The sequence below is a fragment of the Anoplopoma fimbria genome, chromosome 3 (assembly GCF_027596085.1).
Source record: "Anoplopoma fimbria isolate UVic2021 breed Golden Eagle Sablefish chromosome 3, Afim_UVic_2022, whole genome shotgun sequence".
In the NCBI taxonomy this organism is placed as follows: Eukaryota; Metazoa; Chordata; class Actinopteri; order Perciformes; family Anoplopomatidae; genus Anoplopoma; species Anoplopoma fimbria.
The window spans coordinates 14575628-14590663 of NC_072451.1; the positions used below are offsets into that span (position 1 = coordinate 14575628).

Here is a 15036-nt window from a genome sequence, read left to right on the forward strand (position 1 = left end):
TGCACTGTGCATCTATCTCCCTCCCTAGCTCCTACTCCAATTCTTGGCCACACTTTGGTTTTGCTCTTTCTCAGTTCGCTTTCAAATTCCCTCCTTTACATTCTGTCATTTCTTCTCATCTCCATGGAAATCTCTCTCCCCCCCCCCCCATCATTTTCCTTAATCCCTAATCCCTCCATCTCCCTGTCTGGTTTGCTCCCGCTTTAACACCTCACTCCATCCCCTCGTCCCCCTCCCTCCTCCTCACAACTCCCCTGTCTCCTTTCCCGATTCAGTTTTTCCTTTTTCTTTTTCTGCTCCGTCGCTTTCTATTCCTCAAGGCCCCTCTGTGCTGAATGGCTAATGGCACCCTGCTGTGTGGCGGTGAGAGGAAGAAAGGAAAATGAAACATACAAAGAGAGAAAGAGAGAGCGAGAGAGAGGGGAAGAGGGCGAGGTAGAGGAGGCGTTAGAAGGACAGAGACATAGAGATTTCCCTCCTGATAATGAAGTCTTCAGATACTACACCTACTCCCGGCAAAGCTGGCGTCGCAGATCAGCCCTGTGCCTTAACTATATAGACATCCATAACAGACTCCCACAGAGAGGGAGACAGAGGAGAGGGAGAGGAATGAAAAAGGATTGGAACAGGAGGAGACGGAGGGATACCCCCGCCAAGAGAATACAAATCTAAGCTGGTGGAGGGGCCTTCTCAGAAGATTGTTAGTCCAATCACAGCTCCATGTCAAGTTTGAAAACTCTGTTACATAAATCCATGGAGGACGGGGAGGGGGGGGTGATGGGACCTTGAGGCGCACAGAGAGAGGAGAGAGATAGAGATAGAGAGAGAGAGGTGAGACGTAGTGAGAAAATGAGAGACAGAAGGATCTTTTTCCTTCGAAAGCCTTGCGAGCCGACAGCAGAGCTGAATGTAAACAGGAGCATCAATAATGCAGGTTCTCTGATGGGTGCCGATTTAATCCTCTCATGCTGAACAAGGCCTCTTGCGTAGGGTTTGTCCTCTGTTAATATATCATTTACAGCCCATTGAAGTATCATTAGAGACAATCAATACTTAAGACGGTCATTTTGTGTCTACTTGGTGAGTTATGTGCAGCAGTGAAGAAAAATGTAAAGGAATATCTTTTTGGTATGTAAATTATACCAGATACAGGGTTTGAGACGGAGCATGCCATCGCGACAATGGCTCCCTTCAAACTTAAAAATGTCACTTCACTACAACCTCCCTGTGCCCAATTGTTACCCACTATATCAAGGGCAGGATCTACAATGTTAGTGGGCTTCTCATTTTTACGGTGTGACCATGAAGCAGACATGACAGCTCACATTTTAACTCGCGTAAATCCTGTGTAGAGACAGAAGGAGAACTGCTGCGTTCGCTGCATGGGTTGTTATCTGGTAAGCATGCACTGCAGGCTAGTGGCTGGAATTTTACTCTCCAAAAATGTATTTGGAACTCTCTTTTGTGTCCAAAAAAAGAAAGAAAAAGGATTGAGTCTCTTCCCTTAGTCTGTTGGTCAATAAGTCATCATTTTTAACAGCCAAACAGCTAAAATACTGAAAATATTTTTGATGATAGGAGAATACCTTCTTGCCCTCATCTATAAGATGGAGGGATTTCTAAAAAGTGATTTATTTTGTGTGATAAACAAAATTTGGTATGTCTAAAATAAATAAACATTTGTATCAATTCTCATAACCTTTGACCTCTCATGAACAATCCTCTCATTTTCATTAACTTCAGATAAATGAGCTGCTAAACAGCATTACCGTGTTACACTAATTGCATCAAGTCATAAGGACAAATTACCCAGCTATTAATATGAATTAGCGCAAATACCCAGAGCTAAAGCCAAGCCCCACTAGCCACCGAAAACTGTTTCCGCCTCATGTGGCAACCTTCTCCTCCACAGATCAATCGAAAATCCAGAAAGCCCCTAAAAAGATTCATTTCCCGCACAGGAAATCCTCCGAGATGAGATAGTCGACTTTTTTTGACCCGGTCATCCACACGGCAGGCGACAATCTCAGAGAGTGATGAGAGAACAGAGAGTGAGGGACTGGTGGTCGATGGAGATGGGTTGGGGGAGGGGGGTGCAGAGGTGCCCTTGCTGTGATGGCACAGTGTGAGAAGCACTGGTTCAAAGAGCCAGCCACCCGGCCCCTGAAGCAGACCGCGAGGGCAGGGTGGGAGCGCATGTATACAGTACGTGCACGGAAACAAATACAACAAATGTATCTCTTTCTGCATGTGCGTGTTTGCATGCACACGCGGCTGAGAGGGCAGAGGGCGGGGGCTTATATTAATCATAAGCTGTCAGGCTCTGGGTCTTGCACTTCAAACGAGATGGTGCAAATCAAAGTGTGTCTCCGGGTCGTGTGTGCGTGTGCATGTGTGTGTGTGTGTGTTGCCTCTGAGGGAACAAGCTGAGGATCAGTGCCAGATTTGGCCGCCTGCGGTATTTCTGGCTCAGCCACAAGGGCATTTTAAAACTTACACAGACACACAGACACACACACACCACAAAATCAGAAACATTCCAATACAGACATTTGAATAAGTCCGGCATGCTAGTGCAGCACACACACTCCATTTGGACTCTCATGCATGTACACTGATGCACAATAGCATGCTAAGCTGGCTTTGGACTACACTCGCCTGTCTTGTCTCTCTCTCTCTCTCCCTGTCTCTCTCACACACACACACACACACACACACACACACACACACACACACACACACACACACACACACACACACACACACACACACACACACACACACACACACACACACACACACACACACACACACACACAGCTCAAGTGGACTCAGCATCACAAGAGCACAACCCTGCCATCAGTCAATCTGTCAGCTTACGCGACGTGTGTGTGTGTGTGTGTCTCTCTGTGTAAGTGACAGGGGGTTTGAAAGCACAGATGCCCCAGGTCCTGCTTCATAAGTGGACTTTAGAGTGGTTGAGGAAAAAAAAAAAAAAGAGAGTTCGAGAGAGATGAAGCCAAATGAGAGGAAAGAAATGCAAAGCTGAAAAACACTTCTTGTTCCAGATTCTCTCATAAAAAAAAAAAAAAAAAAGAAATAGTCCAATGCGTCTAAATCAAAGAGATGGCAAAGAGAGCGCTCTGAAACCCAAGAGGACCTCTTAAAGAGAAAAAAAAAACAGATAGAAAGGTAGAATAGATAGATAGAAAAGGAGACAGATAATGGGAAGGGGTTGCAGGCCTGTACAGTACAATAGATAGAAGTAAGAGATGAGATGAGAGTGTATAAGAGGAGAAGTAGGGATTGGGTGAATGGGCTGAGAGGAATAAAAGAAGAAAAGGCCAAATGGACGAGGAAAGAAGAAGTGGGGGAGAGAGAGAGAGAGAGAGAGAGAGAGAGAGGATGGGAGGATACGGGAGGATCAGGTCAATGAGAGTGAGCCAGCTAAGGGGAGGAGAAAATAATACGATGGAGTGATAAAATAGAGGATGAGACTCTTGGAGATGCCTCTCAGCCCTGACGATAGTCACACTTCCAGTCACACTCTCTCTCTCCTTCTCATGGGGGAAGAGAGAAGGTCAGCAGTCACACTTCATAGCATGTCCGCCATAGGCCACCAACATGTGTTACCATAATCAAAAGAAGCGGCAGTCCTAATTACAGCACGGAGCGCACAGTCAGATGCTAAATCCTGCACACTTGCAGAGAAAGGGACTCCATGCCGAGCAGTCTGGCGGTGAAAAGCCATGAGGAGAAAACCTAGGATCATGCAGTGGTAATTGTTGCCATTACACAAAAATGAGAGTGTTGTTGAGAGACTGAAAGAACAGAAAACTCTGCTGCTAGCACGGGTTGTCTGGGCTTTACTGCTTTGCTCGGCTTTCTTTCACAGTGCGGCGCACAGCTGGAGTCTCTCTGCAACAAAGCATCTTCGGAGCTGAAAGCAAGACCCAGTTTGGCCATTTAAAATGTACAGAAAAGTTGAATATGTAATTCAGGAGCCCACACTGTCACTAACTGCACTCACTAAAATAAGCATTATGTAATTTATGGAAAAAAACAAAAAGCTTTTTCAAAAGAGAGGGAGAGCAGACAGAAGGGTCTACAATATGCATTTGAAAGATATATCCAACACGTCAAACAGATTCAGTAATGAAAACAGGTCATAAGAAGGCTAAAGCTGGATAATGATGTGCACACATACTCCGCTTATGTTTAAAACTTTTAGAAACATATATCTTCTTCCAACCTCTACAAGTAACTAGGGATGCCCCCCGAAACCCGATTCTAAACCAGAACCGATAAGAAAGTAGTAAATAGACGGGGTATCGATAAGGTTCGAGTTTACGGTTCTGCTATCGGTACTTTAGAAGTTACGGAGTGAGATCTCCGCGGGAAAAAACTGCGCTGTTAACCTCTTTCCTTTGTCTCCATCTTTGTACAAGGGGCGGAGTCGTGCTTAACTTTCACACACACACACACACACACACACACACACACACACACACACACACCACACACACACACACACACACACACACACACACACACACACACACACACACACACACACACACACACACACACACACACACACACACACACACACACACACACACACACACACACGTCTCTGTTGGTTCTGTCTGGCCCACTGCAGGTTGACATCATGTTGCAGAGGAGACTCTGTGTGTGTATTTCCATTTGTTTGTTTTGTGTTTGTGTGCGTGCGTGCAACATTTTTACGCCTTACTGCCCCAAGAACTTGTTGGGGCACCTCTTGGCTTGACAGTCACTCCTCTGCCTACACACACACACACACACACACACACACACACACACACATACACGCTTACTCACTAACGTCTGGATGTTGCTTCCAACTTTTCTCCAGCTCTCTCTCTGGTTAGTTCTTCCTGTCACTGAAGCAGGACCGCGGCTCCACACTGATACTTATCATTGTCTCAAATGCAACAAAACCAGGTCCGAGGCCGAGACCCCCCTCCCTTCACCACCGCCGGTCCCAGCCCAAGTCCCTTCACAATAGCAGCTACAGGGAAGACGACACAGGAGAGTGTGCACGAGTGTCACAGGGCTGTTACACAGTTTATTGTGAAAGGCCTGCACCCATTCTGAACAGTGGCGACAAAGGGATTTAGGTAACTAGTCAGTCAGTGTATATTGAGTTGTTTGATGCATAGTTATTAATAAGGGGAGCAGCTGTGTTGTTATAAGTTTGTTTTATAAATTATAACACTAACTTATAACAACACAGACAAGTAGCTTTTAATAAAGCAGTGTTCATTCTTTTTTAATTGTCTTTTTTTCTCCTCACAAAATAATCAAAAAGAACCGATAAGCAGTATCGATAAGGAACCGAACCGATAAGCAGTATCGATAGAAGTACTAGTATTGATAAAATCCTCACGATACCCATCCCTACAAATAACGAGTGTCCCCATTACACCACATTAAACCATGACTAGCTCAAATTTCACAAAACCAGCTTGACATTTCCCCCTAAACTGCGATGTCTTGGGGCTGCTAAAAAAAACATAGAATATCCGAATACCAAAATTGATGAACCAAATATCCGAATAGTGGAATATTGGGGTTCCCCCATAGGGTCTGTATCGGATCAACTCTAATACTGTGTATTGGGATATGTTGCGCCATACTTGTAGAAGGTTATTCTGCACATCTGTTATTGTAAGAGCACCAGAGGATGGAATTTGCAAAATCCCACCTCAGTGAGTCCACGACTTGCATTCAGTCGGTTTAACTGCTTTGCGTTTTGCAGTAAAGACCAAAACGAGCAGTAGAGTAGTACGAAGCATGGAGAGGTTCGTGCACTACCTCCATTGCCCTGCTGCTAGTGAGGAGTTGAGAACAGCTACACGATGAGCATGAACAAATCACAGACAAAAGGAAAACTCCAGCTTAATGTGGACCGTAGGCCAGAAGAGAGTTATCCAACTAGAGTGTAACTCACTCAACAGCCTCACTGACAATTGCCATTTTTTTTATGACCTGGTCAAATGACCACGGCAAACAGTTCTGTTCTATTCTTATTCTATTTCTATAGAGTTCCACTTTACAGCCAGTGGTCTAATATGTGAATCCTAACTTCATACACATGGATTTACCAACAATGAATTACCTCAGGGTCTGTGAATCAGTAAAGCACAAGAAGTCAGTGATTTGGTATACACTGGACAGATACTCTGAGGAACAGAGGCAATTAAACAATTCCAAAGAGCATTAGAATTCAGTAATTAAAAAGGATGCACAGCGGGAAGACTGGAAACACTAACTGAGGCCGATGAGGGTTAAAAACCCCAAGGAGTAAAAGATACATAGAAGATTGTAAAAAAAATTAAGGCAGAAAGGGATAAAATGAAACCAAGGCAGCAAATTACAATAACAAGCATAGACAACTTGGTTAAGGAAAATGAGATTCATGAGGTCCAGTTTAAGACACAGGAAGAGAAGAATTCTCACAGAAAGATATTGATGGTGCTGATTAACTACAAACATGAGGCAGAACTTGGAACCAATGTTCTCTACACTACTTTTAATTGTTTGTATTCATTGTGTCCCAAAATGCTCGGTGAACCAGAACACGCATCCATGGGGCGGCTGTGGCACATGAGGTAGAGCGCTTGTCCCGTAACCACAAGGTTGGTGGTTCGAACCTTCTACCGGCAACATGCCGAGGTGTCCTTGAGCGAGACACCTAACCCCAAGTTGCTCCCCGGGCGCTTCATTGCAGCCCACTGCTCCTCCGGGATGGGTTAAATGCAGAGAAATAATTTCTCCATTGTGGGACTAATAAAGGATTGATTATTATTATTATTATTATTATGAACTGCCAACTGCTACAAATTTAAAGTCAAATTGATTTTATCTATATTTTAGCACACAAACACAAGTTTATCTCAGAGGGCCCTACAGAGTCTGTTAATTATTTAGACTCTAAATTCAGGTAAGGAAGAAGTCAATAAAAAAAAAGCAACACAGTTGCAATGTACAGAGTCGATAATAGAAGTGGCATTCGTGGAATTATGTTATGGTGAAATAAAAAATGTACTAGAAGTCTTCTCAACTAGTTGATGGAGCACTTTTTGAGCCGTGATGTGTTGTTGAAATATTAGCTATACATCTCTCTGACTTTCGTCTGAAGAATGTTAAGCCCCCCAACAAAAATCCCAGGGTGCACTGCAGTGCCTTTTCAGGTCCCTTCCTTCTTGGGAATTATGGCAAAATATATACAAACTCATGAGTTGTATATATATATATTTTTTTTTTTAATTAGCTTAGTTAAGGATTTGATGACTTTGTAAGTACTTATCAAATACTGTACATGATCAGTAGCATAGTCTAGTTGTGGTATTACATACTGCTTACTTTTTATTTCATTTTTTTTTTCTTATAAAAACTGCACATTATTTTGGAATGTTCTGGAGTCTTACAATTATTTGCTCAGTATAATTTTTCTTAAATCTTTTCTATTAAAATATGCCAGTAATCATGTAAAAAGAGGGTGATACTGAACATACTGGGGAAAGAATAACTCAACAAAGCCACACTCAATCATGATGACATTTGGTAGAGGCTCATAATAACAAAGATATCTCAATTTTTAATATAAGTGCCCAAGGGTACTAAGAAATGCTAAATGACAACAACAAAAAGAAAATTGTGGTTCAAGTAAATAGAAAGGTTCAGGCATTAATGTTTTTGTGCAGAAAAAAAACAACAACTTTAAAAAGGTTTGCTGACCATAAATCATGAGTTCTTCCACAGACTTTCTAAATAACAGCCCTGCTGTAAACATCCCAAAAAAGCGGACCCACTGAGCACGCAACCACAACCGAGTCTTCAAAGGTTGAACCACTAACTCAACCTCAAACCTTAGTTCTACCAGAGTCTCATGAGCGGGACCTTCACATAACCTAAGTGGAACTAAGCGTCTGAAGCGGCCGAGTGTGCTCAGCACTGTCAAACAGTGGCAGTCTCAGCCAGTAATAGGCCCATCATTAGAAGGTGGGAGCGCTGGAACCGCAGAGTCAACAGAGGATAAAACTGAGTGGCCGATCGGGATAAATAAGTGGCGGAAGAGCCAAATCGGCAACTGGGGCATCACAACACATGAGAGATATCCCCCCCCACCCCTCCTTTTCCATCACAAACACCCACTCCTCCCCCTCGACCTCCCTCCCTGTCTCTCTCCCCCTCTCTGCCTTTGAAGATGCTTTGTTTTTCTGAGTTGCCTCTAATCTGCAAATAGGGTGATCTAATAATGGTCGTAAGAGTGTGTGTATGCAGGCAACTTTTGATGCACTGAAACATGTGTGTCTGCGTGGATGCCTCCTGCACATGTCAAACAATATGCGTGAGCACGTGAGAGTGTGTGAATGTACGTGCGTTTGTGCATGCATAGCCCGTGATGGAACATGGATGTTGATGCTCCCCTACGCATTGCCCTGGGTGCTGCGTGGATGTCATGCTGAGCCCTCCCTGTGTCTGTCTGAGATGGGTGGAGGGATGCAGTGTGTGTGTGTGTGTGTGTGTGTGTGTGTGTGTGTGTGTGTGTGTGTGTGTGTGTGTGTGTGTGTGTGTGTGTGTGTGTGTGTGTGGTGCAGCATGATGGCTGGTACAGTCAACACGCACAGACAGCTGGATACCAGCAGCCTCCTGAGGGAAAAGAAAGCGAGAAAGAAAGAGCAAGATCTAGAACAAAGACTTGTATGCAGTCAATATGAATTAAAAAAAAAAGAAAATAACTCCTCCTGTCCACGAACTAAACAAAACAAACAAGACAAATCAAGACGAAAGCTTTGGCCCTGTTCAGATTTGACCTGCTAAATCTACTTCAGCTGTGAAAGAAGGATCCAAGGTAGGAAAAAGGTAAAAAGGGGGCCTCGCTTGAAGCCTCCAGGCTTGGAAAAATTATTTTTGAAACTGAAATTCACCTCCGTATAAGAAAGCAATATTAAAATGTTCAGCTTTCACTAACTACCATGTACAACATTTTCAAGCATGAGTGATTGTTTTGTGCACAGTACCCAGAGACTGAAACAAACAGTGTATCTACAAACCCCCTCATCTGTTCACCCTTCATATATCCAAACAAATGTATCCATTATAGTGAGAAGATTGCCTTTAAGGAGGGGGAGACCTTGACAAGGAGCTAGAATGAATGCTTAAATCCATCGAGCCTCCTCCCTTCCCTTGAAGGAATTTGGAGCAGTGGCAGCAGCAGCCAAGGCCCATTTGGATAGTATAAAACTCTCATAAGGCATAAGGCTAATTGAATTGCTTCTGATGGAAGGAGGAGCTCAATACCCTACTACAGGTTTGAGTAAATACAGAGGGGAGAGGGAAGGGCATAAAGGGGAGAGACAAGAGAGAATGTGAGAGGCGAGTGGCATGTTTGGGGGGAGGAGGGAGGGTGATGAAGGGGAAGAGAATAATTGAGATGGACAGATAAGGAGGGAGGGAGAGGAAACAAAGAGAAGAGATGGCAAAAAAATAGAAGGGGGTGGGGGGGGGTAATGATGGAGATGGATGGAGGCGTGGAGGGAGATGGGGAAGAGAAAACAATAGCAGGGACGTAAAAACTGAGAGAAGCACTGATTAATAGTTGTGATTCGCTTATCAGCTTGTCTTTTTCTTGTTCGCTCTCACGCATAGCAACTCCGTGTGAGTAACTGATCAGTCACTAAGGTGGCTGACTAATTGACAATTCCTCAATAACAGAGGTGGCCTTGGCTCGCCCGAGCTCCTCGAACACATCGCAAGCTACCTACACACCCTCTGGCATACAAGCTTCTTCTTCAGATATATATATAAAAAAATTTTTTTGATGCCCACCATGTCAAGCTTGCTTGCTTGCTCACACACACACACACGCGCACACACGCACACGCACACACGCACACGCCAGTGGCATTAAGGCCATCCTGCCACATCTAATAAACTCTGAGGACGGACTCAGTAGGCCATGTCCACTTCACTCTGCTTAGGCAGCAGCTGTCTTAAGCCTGATTTTCAACGCGTCTGTTGTCTCGGGGATGGTAATCTGTGACTTCTTATAGCTCTTTCAATTAACGCAATTAGCTTCCATTGATTTTTTTGCCCGCAAAGAGCCGCGGCCACTCCGTTCCATATTCAACACCGCACACGCCAAGGAGCTTTCACTTTAAAAATGAGGCACTCTTTCAAGTGACCTGGTGTGAGACAGGACGTGGGGGATGGGGGGGGTGTTGGCATCTCTCACCAGAATCCTGTCCTCCGTCTTGCCGCTCCTGGTGTCCTGCTTGATGGCGCGCACAAACTTAATGGCCTGCTTGTCCAGCGCCTTCCTGATGCTCTCTGGAGAGAAGAGCAGAGAACATTACATAATGTAAACACATTACGGAATGAGAAGCGCCGCCCCGAGATGCACCCAGAAACACTGTAAAAAGCTTTTATGGTGGAAAACCATAAATTCAAGTGTACAGCTGGGTGAAAAATTAGACGGGGGAAAAAAATGAATATGTGAGGGGAGATACATTAAGGATGCATCGATTTCCTCTGCTGATACCAATACTGATATCTTAACTCAGGATTTTAGGTGATACTGCTCGGACATCAGGGATCCCCTTTAGACTTTACATGGGCTCCATTAGGTCATTCCATCTATGTGTGAGGTAACATGAGGACACATCACATTACTATTCATGGAGTGACTCACTACAACAAAAGAAAACAGAAAACAATGGGGCTCCTGCTATAGGCAACAAATAGTAACTGCTAGCATATATTGATAAATAAGCCAATATTGTGCACAAGGGGTTGCTGTGGTGCTCTAGATTCAGTCTACAGCTCAGTGTGACTGTGCAAAAAGTGGAATCACTGAATTTCATAACGGCCATTACTCAAAGCAGACCGGGCCGATCTTTTTTTACTTTCTTTCTCTTTTACACTGAACCGAACAACGCCCACATAATGCTGCCCCAGATGCTGCTGTGTTGTGTTTTTAAATAGCATGCCGGCGTGACATGTGACACAACGGCGTCTTGGGTTTGTGAAGTCGCGCCATGGCGGCTGTACCTTGTTATACGGACGTCGATTCGGCTCTGCTAAAACCTCCACTGCCGGCTTAATGGCGGAACAACATTCCATATTAGTACATTTTATACAGAACAGCGAGGCTGCTAGCGTAGCAACATTCCCGCGTTGAATAGGCTGTGTGAGAGGGGCTAGTGAAGATGTCATCAGAGAGCCTTTGTTTGAAATCTTACATCCAAATGAGTTGTACAATATTTAAAAGTAGCTATGTATAAAAAGAAATCCGGGAAAATGTGCCCATATCTCAGTGAAATTGCAATGTTGATGCTGTCGCCATGTTTTGTCTTTGATCTTCAGTTTAGAGATGGACTGGTGGATTATTTCTTTAAAGACAGCCACACAGGGGTGAACAGTAACAAAGACGAGAAGACGGCTACAAAGACACAAACTTGAGAACAGGCAGAGACGAGCACTAACACACACACATACACCTCTCGCTGAGGAGGACTCATGACTGGGTTATTTTTAGCCTCAGAGAAAAAAAAATGAGCAGCCCAGTTTATCTCAATAGAAGCGACCACAAGAAATAGAGCTGCAATCTTTAGGGGCCTCTGCTCCACCCCACCACATTGTCCTACTGAAGCTCAGTGAACCGCATCAGAGGCCTCCTCTATTTACATCTCCTCCACAACAACCAACATAATGCAACCTGCTCCTTTATTCAAACACAATGTCAACCTATATCCTCAGACTGCAAACAAGCACATATGCCTGCCGGCTGTGTGAATATTTGCAGTCCACATATCAAGCATAGGGGGGGAGACACCCCATGCTTAACGTAAGCCCACCAGATGGAGATACAGCACGTCATGCTGTGTCACGATGCTCCATTGTGTCACAATATGACCAATTCTCTCACCCGGAGTGCTGCACACCCAGAAATCTCACTTTCCGACATCCGGCAAAAGCCGTGAAGTTGGCTCTCACGCTTGAGTGAGCAGCAGCAGATGCGGGGAGGACGATTGGGGATGGAGTTGGGTATGTGTGGATCACACCGGCAGATCGAAGGAAGGATCAGCCGAAGACAAACAGAGAGTTGTTGACGTTAAGCCGGGTAAGACCCAATCGTTTAAACCTTTTAGAACACTTTGCGGCGCCCCCAAGGCCTGCTGGTGTGACCTCGGCATCTGCTCCCAAAAGGGGTGACGAGGGGCAGGAGAGGTGAGGGGGAGGAAGAGGAAGAGGAAAAAGAAGAAGCAGGATGGGTCAGTCCCCCTCTTTTACACTTCAAATCCTTCTCATATCCCAATTGCCTTTTTGACAATTTGATGCATCTGACTCCCCCATCACCATGAACCCAAGTCCCCCTTCCCCATCTTGTCCTCCATTGGCAGGTGTGTTAATGGCCTAAAGCCTCCTTGCATCTTATCACCAGGCCAGACAGACGGAGCTCGACCAGGTTGAGCTGGTAAACAGCGGGATTTAACTCGCTGCGTCTGGATAATTAGCAGTGAGAGACACTATCCTTCTTAAACACCACACCAGCCCAACATGTTGGTGTGTGTGCGCTGTGTGTGTGTGTGTGTGTGTGTGTGTGTGTGTGTGTGTGTGTGTGTGTGTGTGTGTGTGTGTGTGCGTGTGTGTGCGCGCTCGCGTGTGTGTGTGCTGTAGAGTCAAAGCAGAGAGGAGCTCAGCTTGTGTGCAGCTGAAGCCATGCTGCCCGCTGCACGCAAAGCGCTCCCCGTCGCACAATAACTCCCACGCGCACGCCACCCGAAGAGAGAAAGGAAAAGAGATGGAAAAAAAACCAACTCCTAATGAGGACGAACACACGCGCAGAAACACTTGCAAAAATAACTCTTGAGAGCACAACAGGACCCCTGTGCGCGATAAATCCCACGGCAGTTCTGCTCGCCTGTGCCGAATCAATCGGAAAGTGAACACTCTCCGCTGCGAGATCGATGGGAATTACAAATCTAATATCGATTACTCCTTTCAAATTAAAAACGCGCAGAAAGGCAGATTGAAAGAGCAGCTGAGTAAAAGCAAACTAACCTCACGCCACCCCTTCTCCTCACCCCTTCTCAAAGAGAGGTCGAAAACATAGTTTACCGGTGAGAAAAAAAAAAGAAGTCACGCTCGAGCTCACCTGTGATTTCTCTGCTGACGTTGATGAAGCCCACCGTTGAGGTCTCCTTTGAGGCCATGGTGCGCTCCTCCCGCAGGTCCGGCCACCTTCCTCTGTCCGCTCTCTAATGCCTCTTTTCGGTGCCCCGTTTTTTATTTTGTGTTTCCCTCCCTCCGCGCTTGCAGGTGCTCCGGGCGCAGCAGCAAAAGGTCCGGACTGCGTGGTGGTGTGCGGAGATACTGTAGTGCGCACTGGCAAATACCCGAGGAGCGCCTCCGACTTCAGCGCTCAAGCACATGAGAGAGAGAGAGAGAGAGGGGGGGGAGGGGGGGGGGGTAGAGAAACAGAGAGAGATGGATGGATGGATGGGGGGATGTAAGGGTTAGAGGTTGTGCCACTGTTTCATAATTTTGTTTAAAAAAATTGATTATTATTAAAATCCTTCAGGTAGCATTGAGTTGAACACAGAGTGATTAGTGGTCCAGATTTAGTTGTTATTACCTCATCTCAGGGATCATGGATACGAAATGGGACATATGTGCTACTTACACAGCACAGAATGTTCCACTGATACTTGTCGGTGTTTGAATTACTTTGAGGACCCCAGGTTGTCTGGCTAAAGGGGATCTGAGATGGATGAGTAATAAACAAACACGTACTGAAAATCACTGGCAGCTAATGAAACTTAGATGGATCAAGTTAGGAAATCAGAAGGACGGTAATGAGAGTAATCGATCAAAAAAATAATCAAGGAGGGTATCAGCTGAAAGAGCTATTGCCCCTGATGTCTTGTAATCCCTGATTAACAAGATCCAAATATATTACGACCACACTAATTGACCGAATCTATCCAGACGTAAGGCTGTCATTTTAAGAGTTTAAGAGTGAAGAGTTTTTAAGTTATCACTGTCTTATTTGTAGTAGCTGTTTTTATGAAGGCCAAAAAAATAAATGAATGAATAAATAAATGGATTAATGAATGAATAAATGAATACATTAATAAAACACAACACACCAAATGTTATTAAAAATAAATACAATTTAAAAAGGAATTTAATGTTTTAAAATTTTACTCAATCATTATGTATTTATTTTAAGTAATCTTTTTCAAAACCTTTTTTGGTTGTTTCTTGTTTTTATTAGAGTCTTAATTTTCAGTTGTCTTCCGGACACGCCCCCCTCACCTGTTAGCCAATCACCTAGCAGCCTCACCAGCCGTGACTAAACTTTCGCTAGCTAACGTTAGCTTGCGCTCGAGCGACAACAAACTTCGGGCGTGGCGTTAGTATCACCGCAGTGCACAACTACAGTACAACAACTAACGTCTTCTATTATTTAGCTTACCAATGCTACACATGCTACCTAACCAGCCGGCTAACTAGCTTGGTTGGCTCGTGAGCTTGTTTATATAACTCAGTATCAAAATGAAGAAAAAGTGATGACAGTAGCGGCTAGCTGGTCAGTTCAGTGTTACCTCTGCAGCGCTGTGAGTCCGAAGGTGTTCTCAGAGAAAGACACACATAGGCTAACGTTACCCTAAACCAACCCCTCGTTCTCCAATGTACTACTCTACCTATTTCAGAAAGATTCCGTGCACCGCCAGAGTCTTTTACTTTGGTTGTTGTGACTAAATTGGACAACCTAGTGCCATGTTAATTAGTTAGTCTGCTGGGAGACAGAGTGTGATTGGCTGGAAGGTGAGGGGGGCGGTCACTGAGGACGGCTCCATAGTCATTAAAGGTGGGGGAATTAAATTAAGACCTTTGAAAGTCAGTATTTTGATATAAAATTGAACTCAACACTTATAATGTGAAAATAGGAATGAAAAAACAGCGTTTCATTATAATTTA

General features: G+C 44.6%; 1 protein-coding gene across 10 annotated transcripts in view; it reads right to left on the reverse strand.

Moving 5' to 3' along the window:
- Window positions 1-14798, reverse strand: part of carmil3 (capping protein regulator and myosin 1 linker 3) — a 79213-nt gene extending 64415 nt beyond the window's left edge. For 6 of the 10 annotated variants that reach the window (XM_054626510.1, XM_054626488.1, XM_054626504.1 and 3 more), the window contains exons 1-3: window positions 14661-14793; window positions 13208-13465; window positions 10286-10380 (exon numbers count right to left, since the gene is read on the reverse strand). In XM_054626510.1, coding sequence (XP_054482485.1) covers window positions 10286-10380; window positions 13208-13265 — 153 coding nt within the window. In that variant the 5' untranslated portion in view covers window positions 13266-13465; window positions 14661-14793. Of the gene's footprint in view, window positions 1-10285; window positions 10381-13207; window positions 13474-13687; window positions 13992-14660 lie in introns of those variants that run through there. The other 4 variants (XM_054626457.1, XM_054626449.1, XM_054626471.1 and 1 more) reach the window with 4 other exon arrangements.
- Window positions 14799-15036: the final 238 nt, after the last annotated feature.